General features: G+C 38.4%; 2 protein-coding genes across 3 annotated transcripts in view; one reads left to right on the top strand and one right to left on the bottom strand.

Moving 5' to 3' along the window:
- cd27 (CD27 molecule) overlaps positions 1-10,096 on the top strand; it is a 16,456-nt gene extending 6,360 nt beyond the window's left edge. Inside the window, exons 2-6 of the mRNA XM_058746401.1 lie at positions 5,216-5,343; positions 5,880-6,014; positions 7,475-7,633; positions 7,806-7,928; positions 8,884-10,096. Of these exons, the coding sequence (XP_058602384.1) occupies positions 5,220-5,343; positions 5,880-6,014; positions 7,475-7,633; positions 7,806-7,928; positions 8,884-8,999 (657 nt within the window). The 5' untranslated portion in view covers positions 5,216-5,219 and the 3' untranslated portion in view covers positions 9,000-10,096. The remainder of the gene's footprint in view (positions 1-5,215; positions 5,344-5,879; positions 6,015-7,474; positions 7,634-7,805; positions 7,929-8,883) is intronic.
- On the bottom strand, positions 10,068-19,759 carry si:dkey-260g12.1 (tumor necrosis factor receptor superfamily member 5). Of its 2 annotated transcripts, XM_058746400.1 has the most exons (9): positions 19,618-19,759; positions 18,464-18,532; positions 18,215-18,266; positions 15,242-15,349; positions 14,910-15,122; positions 12,868-12,987; positions 12,468-12,499; positions 12,227-12,386; positions 10,068-11,230 (listed from the first exon to the last, which is right to left on the bottom strand). In XM_058746400.1, the coding sequence occupies exons 2-9, from the start codon at positions 18,530-18,532 to the stop codon at positions 10,983-10,985; spliced, it is 1,002 nt and encodes a 333-aa protein (XP_058602383.1). In that variant the 5' UTR covers positions 19,618-19,759; the 3' UTR covers positions 10,068-10,982. The 2 variants fall into 2 exon arrangements, with proteins under 2 accessions (XP_058602383.1, XP_058602382.1); XM_058746399.1 differs by lacking the exons at positions 18,215-18,266; positions 18,464-18,532; positions 19,618-19,759 and having other exon boundaries at positions 15,242-18,207.
- Positions 19,760-19,979: the final 220 nt, after the last annotated feature.

Below are 19,979 nucleotides of genomic sequence, written 5' to 3' on the forward strand. Positions count from 1 at the left end.
GACCCGGGCAAGCTAACACAAGTACTGGGCCTGGCGTCAGACTGCTCCGCCCAGTCTGACTGCCGGTGGTGCTGGAGGAACTCCACCAGGGTTCGCCGTCCGGGGAACTGAACTGGAGGAGGAAAACGGCGCTCGTATCCCCGGGTGAGGGGGAATGGCGCAGCAAGCGTGACACCGGCCAGCTCTTCCCGCCACTTACCTGTTACCCAACACACGGGAAGAAACTGGCTCGACGCGGAGATTGTAAAATCTCGCGAAGGTGTTTGGTGTCGCCCAGCCCGCAGCTCTACAGATGTCTGCCAGAGAGGCGCCGTGCGCCAACGCATAAGAGGAAGCACCCAGGGGGCATGGCTCGCCTTGGGATCAGAAACAAAAGGAAACACAGGATTGTCCACCCGGCCCTCCTCCGGGGGAAGGAGCGACGCTATTCTCGTCGTCTCCTGGGAAAGAGCAAACTCCAACATCTCCGGGTTGCCCGCGTCAGGGCCGCCTCGTCGACTTCCGTGACTTGGGGGCCGGCTGGGACGCGGGGGACGCCGCACTCCTGCGAGAGGCTCGACGCGCCGGCCTAGGTGCCGGTTCAGCACGGGGCGGAGTGGCTCTGGAGGACGCAGGAGGGCGCCCACGGCGACGAGCAGGCAGCGATTGACGGTGCGTCACGCCGGGGCAGGATGTGCTGGATCGCCTCTGTCTGCTTCTGCACTGCCGAGAATTGCTGGGCAAAGCCCTCGACAGTGTCGCCGAACAGCCCAGACTGGGAGATGGGGGCGTCGAGAAAGCGTACTTTGTTGACATCCTTCATCTCTGCCAGGTTGAGCCAGAGATGGCGTTCTTGGACCACCATGGCGGACATCGCCTTCCCGAGGGACCGCGCTGTGACTTTCGTCGCTCATAGAGCGATGTCAGTCGCCGTGCGCAGCTCCTGCATCAACCCCGGGTCGGTACTACCCTCGTGCATTTGTTTGAGTGCCTTGGCTTGGTGAACCTGCAGGATAGCCATGGCATGCAGGGCAGAGGCTGCCTGGCCCGCCGCACTATAAGCTTTGGCCGCGAGCGCCAAAGTGGCGGCAAGTGGTGGCGTTTCGCGGGCACAAGTGCACCGCGACCGCTCTCTCCACCTGGGGAATGCCCGTGTACCCCCTGGCAGCCCCGCCGTCGAGGGTAGTAAGGACGGAGGAGACGGAGGAGACGAAGAAGACGGACGAGCGGCTTCTGGCCGTAAAAGGGGCCATCCACGACTTCGTCAGCTCCTCATGCACCTCCGGGAAAAAAGGAACCGGAGTAGGGCGCGGTTGTGAGCCGCACCTCGCTCCGAGAAACCAATCATCCAGCCGAGAGGGCTCGGGACTGGGCGGTCTGTTGACCTCCAGCCCGATGCTCTCGGCTGCCCGGGCAAGCATGGCCGTCAACTCTGGGTCTGGTGCGGCGGCAGCGACCACACTCGAAGGGGGCAGCCCCGACGCACCGTCATCCACAGAGGACGTAAGCCCATCCCCCGATGCTGCGATCGACATCGTATCTTCGGGCGGCGCACCGAATGAAATGCTGGGCGCCCCGTGGGACGAACCAGCGAAATCACCCGGGAGCCGGACGGGACATTCGCTGCGTGAGGAGTAAGAGGTCCGTGGGGACGTACCCGGCAGAGAAGCTCTTACTGTAACCCTCAGATCTCCCAGAGCTCCAGCCGGCGATCCTCTACTCGAGCTAGAGAGATCGGGACGGGTGGCGGCAGAGGGTGCGAATCTTTTCAGAAAAGAAAGGCGAGATCGCAGTGATGTCATGCTCATGCGCCCACAACAGGCGCATGAGTCATCCACGAATGCAGCTTCGGTGTGCTGGAGACCCAGACACCGAAGACAACGATCGTGTCCGTCATCCGCAGACAGGTAACGACCGCAACCAAGAATACACGAACGGAACGACATCTTGAAAAAACGCGACCGTTCGATTTGCTCTTTTAGAATTTGCTCTTTCAGTTGAAGTGCCCAGGGGAATCGCTGCTGAGAGGGACTCCGCTGACTGCACCGTGACGACCGAACCGGGAACAAATAAAAGATGAAAGGCTTTTGTGGAGATCAGCACTCTTATCATCCACTCGGCTCCGAAGCAAAAAGCTAATGAGTGGATGCACCTGCCGCCTATTTATACCCGTGTGCACGGGGAGTGACGCAGGTATGCAAAATCCACTAGCCAATATTCATTGGCGTTTTCTCTTAAGTCAGAGATGATTGGGGCTCCCAAGTAAATCCCCTATGTCGTCACGACATAACTCGTAGTGACCGACAGATAGGGAACCACTGATCTAGACTTTAAGTTCATCTGAGTCTTCTTCATCCTTCTGCTCCATTTGTTCTCCCAAGCCAAGGACCTTTGGCGTCACCAGCTTCACCACAGTTTGCTGTTCTGGCAGATCCACCATGATCCTCTGTTTCATCTCCTTATCCAAGAGTTTGTGACCCTCCTGCTCCACTGTGGTTTTCTACTCCTCACTCCATCCTAGTACCTCCCTCCATTAACCCTGCCATGGCCCCACTTTCTCTCCACCTCATTATCATTTTTGTAACTTCCCTATAACTCATGGCTTATTCTGCAGCATCAGGTTCCTTCCATCATCATTACCCTAATCATCCTGTTCTTCTTTTAAATTTTAAAAGTAAGTAAATTAATTTATTGGTTTCAGAATAATTGTTGTTATTAAATATTATGGTTATGTGTGACTTGAAATTAAGTAACTCTCTTCAATGCAACAGGCTCCCCTACTGAAAAATAAATGTGTATTTTAAATACATTTATTTCATAAACCACAAATACATCTACATATTTATGCGCTTAATAAAAAATACCCTGCAGTTGTATTTTTAGCATACTAAACTGGTATACTTAAAGTCTGCTAAATTGGAACAACTAATTATTTTGTGCTTAATGCACTTTAATTGTGCTGAAGTCCAATTTGACTGTGCTAAAGTGGAACTACTTCAGGTATACTTTAAATATCTTGCATTTAAAGCCTGATATTATTCAAAGATCATACAATCCTCATCAATAGTGATATTAAAGCACATTTTAGGCTTAATATTAAGAAATGTGCATTGTGCACAAGTAGAACTCCAAATAAAGTTTAATTATACTTTTATATCAGTATAGGTCTCAAGCGATATGTCAGTAAATATGTTCATAGATTTGAACTATACTTAGTATGAAATAAATGTTGGCCTATTTTAAATATATTACTTTAGACAGACTCTTTAAAAAAGAACTATTTCAAACACATGGCACATTACATATTGCCACTCAAGCCTTTGACAATACTTCAATATTTGAGAAAATTTTCAAGAATTGCACTTAACCAAACTTATCATAAGAAACTCCTTTCTTATGAATCTGGCTACTGACCATATTGCTGAACACAGTTTCTCTGCAAGAGATGACTATATAAAGGAAAGTGTGAAAATATTAAGAGGAAACATGCCTAAATGCAAAAACACACCACGCCAGTAACAGGTATGTGATGGAATCGAAATTCAGGTTGACTTCATGTGACCGCTTAGAAGAGGGGTCTCACTCATAAGGGGAAAACTCTTTTACTTGAAGCCCAGAGTTCAGTAAAGCTGCCTGCCTGTCAGCAGGTGATGTTATCTGCAGGTGCTGATGTAACATTTCTTATATCTTCGCAGTTGTAGCGATGTTGTGGTGAGCCCTCCTTTTACTGTAAACACTTTTGCGCTTGTGAGTGTGCACGTGTGCTGTGGTGGCATGTCTGATCTACAAACTACAAGAAGGACATGACTCTTCTCTCATAGTGGTATCAGTTCCACTGAATAAAACCAATCAGTTGACAGCTCATAAGTGTGAGTAACAGTTAGGGGGAAAGAGTTCGCAGATTAAGATTAGATCAAGTGAATTCATGTTTTGGAAAACCGTTATGGCAGCTCTCAGACATAATATGCTTTAGGCTAAGCAGATCTTTTAATCTAAACTCAGGCTAAAATGATGAGCTTCATGGATTCTGTGTGATTGGACGTTATTCAACCACTGGCCTCACTACTAATCTCACATCTCAGAATGAGTGGCTGTTAAAGAGCTTGCCTTTTTTACTCATGCATGCATTTACTCAGAATGAGATACAAGACCCTTTTCATCTAGAGTGTTTGTGTGCGTATGTATTCGTTTCAAAGAGAGAGATGGAGAGAAAGAGAGAGTTTGTTTTGGAACTAGTTAAAAGTTAAAACAAGACAGAAAACCTTTAATGGAACGTTTGGGGTAGAGGAAAAAGAGGCGCTGGAGAAATATCAACAGAAAACCTGCTGCTGCTATTGGGGGTCCTAAAGCAGTCATTCATAACGTTGGTTGAACTTAGTTTAAGTATGACTCATCTGACATTTCTGATAAAGATTTAATGCTGAAGAGTTGTCCCCTCATCTTCAAAGTTTCAGAGGGGCCCGACTAACTCACAGCTCTCGTCTTTTTCTCACTGTCTCCTGTCTGGTACACACTTTCAAGGTAAGACTTCAGTCACTATCTTCTGAAGACTTCACTATCTTAGAGCATATTTAAAGGATGTGTGATTTAACAGGGATGGTAAAAAATGGCAAACTTGTTGAGATGTACCATGTGATGTTCTTATTGTAAGAATGCAAACAGTTTTATCAATGCCAGTTAAAAGTTCAAATGAATGACAACTACAAAAACGTAACTAGGTCAAGCTGAATTTAGTAAGCGAGGGGCCGGATCTGTCTGGTGTTTTTTTTGTAACTGTGCTCAAAAGTTTATTTTATAATCATTGACACTTATTTCATTCACTTGTTCGTACAGAGTAGAGATGAGCAATGGCAAAATAACGTTATTGACTCATTGTTTGTTTCAACAAAATCATATTTGTTTTGGAATAAAAGTAAGTGATTTTAAATCATAAAAGAAAAATCATAAATAAAAATATATATAAGTAATGAAAAGATAAAAAGATAACATTTGTACTATATATCGCAGATGTAATTGATCCTAATTTGTTATAAAGGAAGGGAACCTAATATAACCAAAAAGTTATGTATCAGTAATGATCACATTAAACATTTAACACAAAGTAAGGCCAGTTACAGCCAAGTAATATATTCATGATTTGTATGACTCTTCACATTCTCTGCGAACACATTTAAAGTCATTTCAGGTGTTATTTGTCATTCTGAACCTTCACACGCTTCTTTTTTTTCTCTTCCAGTAAGATGCTTGCCCTGCTCAGTGTCCTCCTGCTTTCATCACATGTCCTTCCTCTCGTCCAATCATTGTCGTGCGATGAAAAAACAGAGTACTCAAATGACAAGATATGCTGCAATAAATGTAAACCAGGTAAATGAAATCAGCTGCCTCATCACTGTGAGCAGAGTTGAGTCAGAGTTGAACTTAAGATGAGAAAGAACTAAGCTGTTCTTCAGTTAAAATTAGATAATTAACGTAAAGTGCACCGAAGCAAAAGAAGTTAGGTTTAGATTTGGCAGTAGGCTGAGGCAACGTTATTATTCTAGAATTGATTGTAGACTGTTTATGCAGACCGAATCTAGACAATTTAAATGATGTTCAGCTTTTTGAGGCATATTTCGACTGTAAAGGATGTGCCGGTTACATTATGTAAGAATATAGCCTTAGTCTGGTTTAATGACATTTACCTAAGGTCTTAGAATGACACATCAAGTTTCTCGTATGAGGATGACTTGTTCTCTGAACTCAACCTGGTAAACTCTCAAACTAGTCAGCGTTGAAATCCGTGTTCATGAATGTTATCATTTTGCTTGTACAGCAGTAGAGTCAGCATGATTCTGCCACACTAATGTCTCAGTACATCTCATTACATGCATGCTTCCCTCCCTTTGTGTGTGTTTCTGCAGGAGAGTTTGTGTTAAAGAACTGCGAACAAGAAAAGTCTGATACTAAGTGTGCCCCATGCACAAGTGGCTTCTTCACGCATTACTATAACAGCAATTACAACTGGTGCCATCATTGCACGACGTGCACCAAAGACCGTATGTCCACTCGATTTCTTTATGATCACAACTATGTTCTTAGAATGATATGTTCTGAATCTTCAGATGAATCAGTATGAAAAGTCATAAACTAGAAATACCAAACATGACAGTAAAACAAAGCAGGGGCTTCCCCTTCAGCAGATCTTGGTGGGTTTTTAGTATGGCGGTACTGTAGGTGGGGGTCTGAAAACCGTCTGGTAACAAACATGATATAGGACAGCAAATCTTGAAAATACATGTGTAGCACTGGAAAAAAACAAGTGCACCTGAGTGGTAACGGAAATAACTGCCTACTGAGATGTTTTGATATGCAGATACTATATCCTGCTAAAGACTGAATTTGACGATTAAACAAAGCAAATACTTGAGAATTTGTCATTTGGGAAGAAAAAGTGATATAGCAAGCAATACAAGAGAAACTAATGTTTGAAGTAACTGAACAAACAAGTATTTAAAAGCCCAGCATACATTTTAATTTACCAAAGATAGACGTGCTGGTTTAACTAGAAAAAAATCCTTGTAAATTTTGCAGAATGTTTGCAGATTGCCGAACATGTTCTATGAAACTCGTGTTTTAGTTCAGATTGTAGATGCCTATGGTCAAATGACCAGGCTAAGGAGTCTCGTGATAAAAAGAGATGAGCAGAAATGAAAAGTGAATATCCTGAGGTGGTGTGAGAGTGTATTTGTGAGTCAGCAGAAAAAGAAACTGTGTTTGAGCTTGCTGTTTTATTTTGACACTTGTGTCTTGTTGAAATGACTGTGCTCACATATGAATGCAAGCACTTTTATGTCCTAGAGGGTTTCGTTCTTTTTGTTGTAAGATGGTCACATTTGAACTCTTCAGTGTCATTGGATCCTTCAGAAATCATTCTAATATTCTGTTTTGGCGCTCAAAAATAATCATTGGTGCATATGAAAGTCGGTGTTGAAAAACAATTGTGCTGCTATTTTTGTGGAAGCCGTTATACTTTTTTTCAGGATTCTTTGTTGAATAGAAAGTTCTAAAGAACAGCATTTATTTGAAATTGAGGTCTTTTGTAACATTATAAATGCCTTGGTGGTCTCAATATACTGTGACTTTGCTGAATAAAAGTATTCATTACTGACCCCAAATGGTTGAACAAAGAATCTCTTGAGATGAAATGTGATGAAAACAAAGTCAAGGTAAATGTGAATATTAAATATTTTTCTATTGTGGGTCATTTACAATCAGACAGTAATTCTGACAATTTTTACAGAATTCCATATGAAAGTTTATTCATTTTATTCAATTTAATCATTCAATCAATCAATGTTATTTTCACCACATCTCAAATCAGCATTCATTTTATTGTGGTAATAATGGCAGAAATTATCATTTTTAATGAAAGATTAAATTAAATGTTATTACAGTTGAAGAAACTGATACACACTTACAGTTCTACATAAGCTCTTTCACTGTTTTAATTTTGCAGATATGAAGTATGAGAAGAACTGTACGGCGACAAGTGACGCAGTGTGTACATGTGTTGAGGGCTACAGATGCAGAGACAGTAATTGCAATGAGTGTGAGAAAATTCAGACAGCTACTGTTTCTTCTCCTGCTTCTACTAAAACAATACCGCCCACCCATGGTGAGTGTCTGAACCCTGACCCGCTGTTGTCAGTCTGTTAAATTAGTTGCTGTTGAAGGCAAACAGACTATCACACACACAGAGTATATCAGGTGTATTCTCTATTGACCTGTTTACTCTTTCTCTCTCCTTTTCTCCATCCATTTGCTCCCTTTCTATCAACCTCTTCCAGATATAATGTGGATCTCGGTGAGTCTGTGTTGCGTGTGTGTGTGTGTGTGCGTTCTGCTCACCTGTTTCCTTCTCGTCAGCAGACATGCACGACAATGTGGATGGATCATGCCAAAATCACCCGGTCAGTGCTACTATAAACAACACATCGGTGCTTTAATTCACAAAGAAAACCTGCTCTTTATAAACTTGCATGAGTGCTTAATATACTGACACTCCATTGTATGAATGAATAGTATAATATGATATGATATAATATAATATCTAAGATGGACTGACCATCTGTTTTGAGTGTTTCTCAGCTTGTTAATCTGATAATATAATATAATATAATATAATATAATATAATATAATATAATATAATATAATATAATATAATATAATATAATATAATTAATATAATATAATATAATATAATATCTAAGATAGATTGGTCATCTGTTTTGAGTGTTTCCCAGCTTGTATATCTAATAATATAATATAATATAATATAATATAATATAATATAATATAATATAATATAATATAATATAATATAATATAATATAATATAATATAATATAATATCTAAGATGGATTGGCCATCTGTTTTGAGTGTTTCCCAGCTTGTATATCTAATAATATAATATAATAAATAAAATATAATATAATATAATATAATATAATATAATATAATATAATATAATATAATATAATATAATATAATATAATATAATATGATGGACTGACCATCTGTTTTGAGTGTTTTCCTGATTGTATATTTAATAATATAATATAATATAATATAATATAATACATTTTTGGAAACATTTGAGTAGAGAAAGGACATGTTCGAAGTACAGAAAACCCAGGAAAAATCCATTAACCCATTTAAAATATACAGAAATAATTTTAATTAACCTCTATAGTCAACTATATAATAAACCTATATAGAATATTTAGAAGAAAACAAATGTGTGTGATTTCCATATTTTTAAGTTGTGAGTTTAATATTTCACCCAATATATTAAAACATTTTATGAAGATGTACTGCATAATAGGAAAAAGCTTTAATGATGTGTATTGTACTGGGTCATCAGCTCTCTGGCGCACCGACAAGAGCAACTTTGGATCCAGTCAGTGCACAGAGGAAGAGGAGGTACCAATGCCAGTGCAGGAGATGTGTGGAAAGACTGAAAAACTGGAGGATGTCTGAGAAAAGAGCGGGAAGAAGACCGCTGATGCGTCTCTGGATTGAGTATTTACTCTGATACAAACCTGCTGCTGCCATTTATGCAAGCGAAAATCTGCACTCAGTTGGCCCATCTGAAGGTTTTGTGAGAATGACTGTCCTTCCTGAGAAATACTGAGATAGAGAGAGATTTGTGTTGCCACTGCACATAAGGACACACTCGACATACAACATAGAGCTAATCTTTTTCAACAAATGAAGGTTTTATTCTCTGCATGCTTGTTTGTATTTATAATTGGGTAGTTTTTGCACAACATGCCCATGGACTTTTTTAAGTATATATGAATATATAAGGTAAAGTGCAAGTTTAAGTTTTTCACTTATTTTGAAGTTATGAAGTTATGTTTATGAAGTTTTTCATTTATTTTAATATGTCTCAAAATAATATGTGACCCTGAACCACAAAACCAGTCATAAGGGTCAATTTTTCGAAATTGAGATTAATAGATCATGTGAAAGCTGAATAAATAAGCATTCCATTGATGTATGGTTTGTTAGGATCGGACAATATGTGGCCGTGATACAACTATTTGAAAATCTGGAATCTGAGGGTGCAAAACAAATCTAAATACTGAGAAAATCGCTTTTAAAGTTGTCCAAATGAAGTTCTTAGCAATGCATATTACTAATCAAAAATTAAGTTTTGATATATTTGCGGTAAGAAATTTACAAAATATCTTCATAGAACATGACCTTTACATAATATCCTAATGATTTTTGGCAAAAAAGAAAAATGTATCATTTTGACCCATACAATGTATTTTTGGCTATAGCTACAAATATACCCCAGCGACTTAAGACTGGTTTTGTGGTCCAGGGTCACATATGAATTTATAGAAGATGCATCTATAAATTAGTAATAAAATGAACAAAATATTGTTTAAAATATTTTAAAAAGTTTTTGATGGGAATATAGCATGTCATTTCCTATAAGTATTTCATGTCAGCTACCCAGTTGTATAAAATAGAAAATTAAATTGTATTTGTATTTACTATCTTGCAGTGAAATTAATGAAGTACTCTGAGAAAACATACCAAAAAATAAAACTTTATTGATTGCACTTTATGATTAATATCAAGTTTAAAATTGTGTATTACAGCGAATATATAACATAATACTTGATCACACAACAGCTGTTGCATGTTCTTGTGCTGTGCTTATAGACTTCTAAATAAAGAAGCAATGTTGACATTTCCAGACCACCATCAAAATGTCAGGGCTTTTTTGATGGCACAATCCATCGTGTCTGTCGCATAAAACCAAAGAAAAGAGGAAGAACACTGACAACATTAACCAGGGACTTAACATGATTGAACACTGATAAACTGTGTGAGAACAAAAAACTGTTTTTGTGTTTTTAACATTTGTAATAGAATTAATAACGAGTATAAATAAATATAAATGTTTCATATTCAATAATGTCAATACTAAAAATGTCCCAGAAGTCGATAGATAGATAGATAGATTTAAAGGAAATTATAGTACACATTGCAGTTACAATGACTTATACAATAAATTTACATAAAATAAATATCGCAACATATGTGAATCTTTGGTCTTCTGAGTGTTTTAGCTTTCAAACACTTCCTGAGAGTCATTCAGCCATCGTAAGACGTGAAAGCCTTTGGTATCGGCTCTTCCTACAGTCAACATCAGCATCCCACTGCCGTTGTGATGGGTTAGAATCAGTGGTTACGCATAAACGTACTTTATGGGTGATATTGCAAAGCTGGCATGAACTATCAAGCTCATACGCAACAATTATGTCGTCTGTACTGTTAGTCACACACCCAGGCCTTCCCCTAACGCAGCCTGTTGCTCTCTAGATGAAATCCCCTGCCAGGGTTAGAGTTTTAATACTGGGTACTCACGAAGCATCAATTAAAACAAACCACACAGCAGTCGAACAGTACGGAAGAAGACGGACACAAATATTCCGTTATCCCTCACAGCACCTCTTCTTTAGAGATGTGGCACTCTTTTCCTTGCTCCTGAGATGGGAAGGACATGAAATCGTTCTCACTGCTCCTTTCCTCCTCAGACAGATGGACGGGGGGAGACTGAGGGTAGGGCTCGTTGATGTTGTTTACCGATTCTTCTTGGAGTTCGTGTGCTTTTTTCTCGCCGCCATCCCATCCAAATTGATTGAGCAAACTAACAAAAACTGTCTGGGGACCGTAGATGTGAAGAGGACCTACGAGAAAGAGAGAATGTTGAATTTTTATACTATTTGCACATTTGCTTGTTTTTTTTTTCCCATTGCTTTTTTATGGGGTACGTATCGAAGCCTGTTTCTGCCACTGAATAAAAAGTAAAACAAGGTAAATGTGACCTTTTATCTTATAATTCTGACATTTTTCATAGCAATTGCAATATCTCAGAATTACGAGATGTAAACTCGCAATTTAGACTTTTATTCTCGCAATTGCGAGTTCACAACTCGCAATTCTCTCATTTTTTTTCTTACAATTGCGTGCAAGTTATAAAGTCAGAATTGTGTTTTTTCTTGCAATTGTGAGTTTATATTTCGCAATTCACACCTTTTCCTCGTAATTGTACGTTTATATCCCACAATTCTGACATTTTTCTCACAATTCTGAAAACTTTTCTTGGAATTGCAAGTTTAATTTTTATTTTCTCACTTTTTCCTTGCAAGTGTATATCTCGCAATTCTGAGAAAAAAGTGATGAGATGTAAACTCGCAATTGAGAAAAAAAGTCAGAATTTTGAGATAAAAAGTCGCAATTACCTTGTTTTATTTTTTATTCAGTTGTGGAAACAAGCTTCCATGGGGGTAAAATACACACACACGTATTTTTTAAATTAGTATTTCTATTGTTATATGTCTGGTTATTCTTATATACTAATTAATTTATTATTATATCATGAATAATTCATACAAATGTCATGTGGTGTAACTGCATAACCATCAAGTGAAAAGACTGTTATACATTTAATTTTATACATAGCCTACATGAATATACATACAATCAATTTATGTTATATTTTAAGCAGCTTGTTGACCTTGTCACACAGTGGTCCTCTTTATGATATCATTTTCTGTTTGGTTTTTTACTGCATGTTTATGTATATTGGTTTGGCCACTTGACATGATTTCACAGTCAAATCAAATATTTCACAATCCTTTTAATAAAAGAAGAAAATTATAAAAAGCCACTCTCTATAGTACCTAAATTGCCAGCTGGTGGCACAGCCTGCTCTGAGCTGATTGGCTGATGAAACGAGCAGTCTGTGTTGTGATTGGTTGGTGTGCTGCCATGTGACAACATCTCCTGGGCATGGGGCTGCTCATCTGGTTGGCTGGTAGGAGGTGTAGTCTCACTGTCCACCTGAAGAATTGAAGGACTGTGAGTCAGATAATTCATGACATGTTCACATACTACCAAAATGTGCAATGGCCCATTACTTACCTCCATATTACCCAACGAGCACTGCCTGACAACTAATGAAGAAAAGAGACAGTGAGAGGTAAGATTACTCACAAAACATCTGAGAAAAAATGAGTGCTGTCAAACGATTAATCGCGATGTGTACTGTGTATATTTATTATGTATTCATAAATAAACACATGTATATATATATTTAAGAAAAATATGTTACGTTTATATATTAAATACATTTATGTACATGTACAAGTAAATATTTTCAAAATATATGCTGTATATGTGTGTATTTATATATACATAATAAATATACGCAACACACATATATTATGTAAATAAAAACTTTTATTTTGGATGCGATTAATCGCGATTAATCGTTTGACAGCACTAGAAAAAATGTGTTTGTGTTCATTTGTGTGTTACTCACAATTTTTAAAACATTCCTTCTCTTTCTTCCGGCAGAGCCGGAGGAACAGCATAAGGATGATAATGGATAACATTACAGAACTTAATCCACATAAAATCCACACCACAATACTACCGTCATCTGTAAAATAAATACAAGGATGTAAGTTATCATTTATGTTAAGAAGAATAGTTGAACAGGTTAAATGGAAAAGATCCTATAAGGGAAAGATGTCCTCAAGAAACAGTTCTCTAAAAAGGTTATACCAGGTAATAGCAAGAGTAATCTAAGAACTAAAACAGGCAAAAATGAATGTCTGCAATTAAATATCTAATGAATATCAAGAATGAAGTGACTTGTTTTGACTTTCTATAGTGCTGCACAAATGATCACTGAAACCCGGAAATAATTTTGAATGTGTTGTTGATTCCTGAAATAATGTTTGCGGTTAACACAAGCTCAAAATACTTCTGTCAAGTTTCATATATTAGTAATGCAAGACTTTTTTTAAAGATTATATATGTGTGTGTGTGCAAGTGCGTTTTTGTGAAAAGTCAGGACATAGATTTGTATAATGACAAGGGTATGACAGGTATTACAAGGAGAAGGTGACTTTTCAGGACATTACCCCATGTCCCCACTTTTCAAAACGCTTATAAATCACACAGAATGGAGTGTATTGAAAAGCTGAAATAGCACAAAGTTTCCTGTAAGGGGTAGGTTTAGGTGTAGGATTAGTGTAGGACAATAGCACATACAGTTTGCACAGTATAAAAACCATTACGCCTATGGGATGTCCCCACTTTTCACAAAAACGAACATGTGTTTGTGTGTGTGTGTGATTTTAATGTTTTAGGGTTTACTTTGCTTTGTCACAGAGCTTATTTTCTACAAAAATCCAAAACAATAGGAAATCCTATTTGGTTCCAAGTTGACAAAAGTCAGGATTCAAGAATTCAACTCCACTTCCTGCTCCCCCTAGTGGCAGGCCACTTACTCTACTTTAAAGGGTCCTATTATGCCCTTTTATAAAGCATTGATTTGGTTTTGGGGGGTTTACTAGAAAAGGTTTTCGTGCTTGATTGTTCCAAAAACACATTCTTTTTCACATATTTGACATTATTGCAGCATCTCTCTTCCAAATTTGTCTCGAACACACTGTTTAGTTCCGGTTTCGTTGAAACCCCTCCTTCCAAGATATGAAATGTGCTCTGATTGGTCAGCTGGCCCAGTGAGTTGGGACTGGCAAACCGCTTAGAGCATGTTCTGGAAATGTCACGCCCCTTACAATTACTGCAGCGATATGCTACTCAAGCAGCTCTTCATCTTCATCTTCTCTAGTACAGCTCACCCAGGCCTCTTCACATTTTTGCATATTCCTTGGGAGGGAATTATTTAAATGAATGACTGTGACGGCACAATATCCGGAAGAAGTGCGCTGTAGTCCGAACGAGCCATTTGTTTTAGTTCGTGAAAAGTGTTTTCTGTTAAATAGAATAACTCCCTTTGGAGTCGACTTTGAGCTTTGTAACTTTTCAAATCTTAACAGCAACATTACAGCAGTGTTTGGCAGAAGAATAGTGTATATGCAAGTTTAGTGTCTTAAAAACAGTGACGTTACGAGAAATGGTATGCTTGACAGTTGCAAAACTACTTTATTGAAAAAATCTCTTTGTATGCGAAATAGCGGGAGAAAATTTTTTTTGTGGATGTATCATCAGGAAAACATAGAAATAGTTGTTATTTTTATCCTATTGTGTGTTATATTTATTTGCTTGGTAAATGTCTTTTGGGGTTTTGATTCTTTTGCTGTTGTAGGTACCATGTAGAATAAATAGCCTAGTAATTATTTCTCCTTATTGTAATTGGGCCCTCTTGGATGTGCGAGCATAGCCACATGCCTAGAATGCCTATGCATAAATCCGGCCCTGGCCATGGGGCCTGATGCTTTGGAAGCCCCTGTCAAAACATTGGCCCAGTCCATAATCCAACCTTGCTTCAAGCATACTACCCTTAAAATACAAGTGTACACACATCATGCAGAAGAAAACAACAGTGCTTACCCTGTTTAATCTCAGCTATCTCTGTAGATGTAGTGGTGGATGAAGTGGATGATGGGACATCAGCAGAGGTGGAGGATGGGATTGTGATGGAGACAGGAATGCAGCTGTCACATCGGTGTGTGTGTGGATCGGTCAAACAAAAGTAACCCTCTCGACAGCGACACACTACATCTGATGTGCTTGTGCAATTCTTCTCCACCTCCATGTTTAATCCTAGTGCACACACACATTTGTTTTCAAAATGAAGCATGTTTTGCCATACTTCCTGTTTCTATTCTCACTTCATCTTGTTTATACTATCATGGATTAATTAGGTGTAACAAGCTTCATACCAGGTTTGCAGTTCTGGAAGCAGCGGTGGCAACTTTCCTCTCTGTTTTTCTCACTGGTGTAGAAACCAGACTTGCATTGAACACACTTATCGCCTGACTTGAAATATCCTAAGAGATGATGAACAGTAAGGAAGATGGAGTGGAAAAAGAGGAAGTGGAAATGCAGAGGACAAAAAAAAGACAGAAGGACATTAAGGTCAAATGAATTCAAACTAAAGATGTTAGTGACTTTAAGCCTATTATTGGACTTTAGTTCACACCACCACATTTTAGATTCAGTTGAGTTTGTCAGTCTGTAGACAGAGGCCATTAGTCTAATATAGGTATGCAGGAGTCAGATGGATGTCTTTAGCTCTGTTACATCTCTCACTTGTGTGAGTGCGAATTTATGATGCTTTGTCAAATTCAGAAGGTTCAATTCGTCGGATCGCTGTTTCTTTCATAATACATGAGTGTTTTGGGTGTCATGAAGTTGCTGTACTGTGAACTGGTATTTCTGCTCTCGAGTCTTTGACAGCCCATAGAACCAAAGTTATGAAATCTGGCACATTGATTGAAAAGAGTCTGAACATTAATCGTAGCAAATTTGGAGTCTTTAACTCAGTGCTTCTAGCACCACCAACTGTCCAAAGTTGCACACATGTTTTTCCATCATTAACAATTTTCTACCATTTAGAATTTCCAAAAAACCTATTCTTCCTAGACCGTTGCTCCAATTTTCATGAAAACTAAATCATGCCAACAAAAGTTATGAAAAGTTAGGCCCCGTTTACACTAGTGCGTTTTCGTTTTAAAACGCATAACTTTTGCTACGGTTACGCCTGTCATTTACACTACTCTGGCGTTTTCGAGGTCGAAAACGGAGACTTTTAAAAACGCTGCAGACCCCGTTTTAGTTTAAAACTCCGGGGTTGCGTTTCAGTGTAAACGGACCAAAACGGAGACTTTTGAAAACGATGGCATGGCTGCCCACATTCGCTCTGTGTATCCTTGATGACCATGTAAACAATAGCATCATGGTCATTATTGTACCCATAGATATGTCTAGGTAGATTCCCCATTCGACCGCGTCCGCCATCTAAATAACAGGGAATCTACCTATACATATCTATGGTTGTACCTGCATGAATGGTCATGTGACATGCGTTTTAGGTTGTGTAGTATAAATGGAGATTTTTTCTGAAACGCAGCGGAAATGCCAGTGTAAATGCTGATCGTTTTCATTCTAAAACGCCGTTTTAAAACGAAAACGCATTAGTGTAAACGGGGCCCATTAGTCAAACGATTCTCAAATAATGAGCAAATGAATTTGACGAAAATGTTACATTTTACATTTACAATGCATTGGCACATCGTTACAAACTTGGCATAGGCAAAATGCCTATATGCCTTGAAGGCACTCAAGAAGTGTCTGCGCAGCGGTGGTCACAAATTATAATGAAATTTTAAAAAATGCTAATAGCTTTTAATTAATTTTGCCTATTGTCATGACACTGGTCTTCGATGGATTCCTTGGACCACGCAAAGAACAGTGATACCAATTTTTCTGTCTGCTACTTTTTTGAAACTTTTCCCAGACCGTTCATCTGAGCTGGCAAAAAGTTATGGATTTCATGTCGATAGAACCATTTTCATATACCGCATCAATGAAATAAATGGCATGCATCTGAAGCTGTATGTCTGCAGCTTTGACATATTGACACCAAACTTTGTGCCATTGTCAGCCCACATTAACTACACCACATCAATTTGGTGTCAACACCACCTATTGGTCAAAAACAATAAGCAATTATGTCACATTACAAGTGATTCTATTAATGAGTTTTCAACCATTTTGCTTAAAATCATCTCCAAATGTCTTTATATACTAATTTTTGCATTTGGTCTGATGCTTGCTGCTTTGAAATTTTGCCCCTCATTCTACCTCTGTTGTACATGGACCCTTAATTGCTGCTTGCAGTTATATTTTATTATCATAATCATAAGAACACAAACTTGTAGCACAAACAGTTTTACAATTTACCGCACTTCATTATTATTCTAGTTATTTACCTGTGGTGGCTAATAAATCAGTCTTGTGCACTGACAGAAAATAGGCCTAGCTTACTACTTTGTTGAAAAATAAGATGGATAGGTGAGGGGGAGTGTTTTACTTGCTACTGTAATTTGTTTTAATGACATTTTTGCTAAAAAAAAAATTAATTGCACTAACTGTTACTGAACATTTTGAATCATCGGTGAATTCTCTAGCAAAACTATCACGTTCCTATGAGATTCTTTGCGTTCTTTCGTTTGCAAAAGCACTGAAATAGCTTTCCCTCCCACCTCAAATAATTTCCATAACAAGAGTTTTGCAAGTGAACGCAAAAGGTTATCAGAGAAGAGCAAAAGTTTTGTGAGAGAATGCAAAAACACTGAAATCTCTCCCATCATGTCCCTTTAGTATTTAACTTAATTCACTGCATAGATAATAAAATTGTAGCACATTTAAAAGTGTAATAACTAAATTTGTATTTGACTGTGCACAGACATTCAGCTCAAAGGGCACATGTTGAATTTTTAAAGGCGGATGTGGGTGCTCGCACACAGACACACTCACGTATGTGCACACACACTTTTCTGCACAGACTCAGACTTGCTGACTTGAGGTCTCTTAAGGGGAGAGATGAGAAATAGCATCAAAAACAGGACGTTACAAAGTAGCTCAAACAGGCAGTGGCATTCTAATGAAGGAAGTGGTTTATGCTTCTGTGTCAGAACATACCATTTCCCATCACGAGAGAGAAAGAAAGAGAGGGAAAGGAAGAAGAAAGAACGGTGATGAAAAACCTAATAAATAACAACCGATGTCCTGATTTCTTGCTCAGACCACATATGTAATACTGGGAAGTGTTGTGACAAAAAGGTAATTCATAGAAAGTGATGCTGGATACAAGAGACTGAGAGAAATACCGGCCAGAAATGATTTCTCACCTGCTTCACACAGCTCTTCTGAAAGGGCCCTCAGATTTCTCATTTTTCCGTCCTGCTCAAAACAAGAAAATGTGTAATGGATACGTCCAATAGAGCGACACTGTGTTTTTAGGTACGGTTCTGTGCTAGTTCAGATCACAATTCAGATTGGTTGATTAATGTGAACACAGAGCATGCAGCATACTACAAGTCTCCATAACAAAGCGTTTTAGCAACAACATATATAATACATATTATAGCATAATTTACCATAGGCAGCCCATTCATCAGGTGACCTGTCAGCATCACCATAGCTACAGATAACACTGTCACAAGCATCTGTAAATGATACAACTATATCAATGATCCACACAGACATATCACACACCCTCCATCACTCACTGGAGACCATATGAACAAACACCAAATCAAACTTTCGAATAAAAAAAGTGTGATTTAGGAGTGTGATTAAAGTTTCTCTTCAACGTTCACATGTTCATGACAATAAAATAATATATTGCATTATGCAACAGCTGAGTTTGCCAAAAAAAGGGGGGAAGTAGACTTGTGGATCTGCTAAAAATAACAAATAAGCATGAGACTGGCTCCTACTTTAACTTTAAGTCATTTTCAATTGTAGTCAACATCTTAAGGGGAGACAATGCAGGCAAAAACACTGTTTTTTCATGCACCCGTCAATTTTGAGATTTTGGGCTTTTTGGTTTTTCATAAAGTGTTTTTTCAGACTAGTAGAACGAAAACATCCAAAAGACACTGTTAAGTGTTTCTTTTATAGCACTTTATCTATTTGTGTCAATAGATTTCAATTACAATACATATTTTTAAAGGCCGTTTTCTCAAAATGAGTTTTTTCTCCTACACTGAGCCATAAATCTCCACTTCAGTAGCACTTAGACACACCAAACTTCACATTTTTATTCCTGTCTATATCCTGAAGGTTTTTACAGAGGGAATTGTTCATATATAATTTGCTTGATTATATACAACATTTTAATTCCCCCAAAATTGTCAAAATATAGTTTTCTGAATTATGGAGTGACAAAATGAGATATCCAAAATTCCCTCTGTAAAAACTTTTGACTGCAATATGTCAAAAAAATTAAACAAGAATTTTGAAACTGACTTCATCCAGTGTTTAGATTTTTGTACTAGAAATGTATGCAAATTAGTGCATATTTCATTAAATAATGCCTCATTTGCATATTTAAACCTAACATTTTAGAAAACTTGTAATACAAAAAATGTTTGCAATTATCAATGTAATCAATCAACTAGGTAAGTAAGGCGATAACTATTATTAAAAGAAAATACCCTATTCACCTGCAGTGTCTTGCCTTAAAAGAAAGTAAGCAAGTGAAAATTAGCATAACAATAGCTGCAATATGAGTGAAAACAGTCGGTACCTCACAATTAGTCGAATCCAAAATGTCATCAAATGCTTTCGGTCTCTATTTCTGTGTCCTCTGCCAGTCTGTGTTCTGTTCTGATCATTTCATCTCATCTCATTGTTTCCTCACCTGCTGTGTCTTCCTGTCATTCTCCTCCCTCTCTTCTTCACACTGCCCTTCACCTGCTTACTGCTGTGAAAAGAGAGAGAGAGAAGCAATAGCTTCAATGTGCGGCTGTCAGGGTTTCATTGATGTTTCATTATTACTGGTTTCATTAAAGCTATAAGACACATTCAGAATGTGATTGTATTTATAATTGGAATAGTTTTGCGATGCCTCATAAAAATATACACATATGAACACATTCATATGCTAGC

This window comes from Onychostoma macrolepis, chromosome 16 (genome assembly GCF_012432095.1).
Source record: "Onychostoma macrolepis isolate SWU-2019 chromosome 16, ASM1243209v1, whole genome shotgun sequence".
NCBI lineage: Eukaryota > Metazoa > Chordata > Actinopteri > Cypriniformes > Cyprinidae > Onychostoma > Onychostoma macrolepis.

Excerpts from the sequence above, each read along its gene's own strand:
- si:dkey-260g12.1 (XM_058746399.1), bottom strand. The coding sequence starts at position 15,551 with ATGGCCTCTGTCTACAGACTGACAAACTCAACTGAATCTAAAATGTGG. Across the intron at positions 12,500-12,867 it reads GAAGGAATGTTTTAAAAATT|TTGTCAGGCAGTGCTCGTTG; the intron begins GTGAGTAACACA and ends TTTCTTCATTAG. Across the intron at positions 11,231-12,226 it reads GCCACCAGCTGGCAATTTAG|GTCCTCTTCACATCTACGGT; the intron begins GTACTATAGAGA and ends TCTTTCTCGTAG.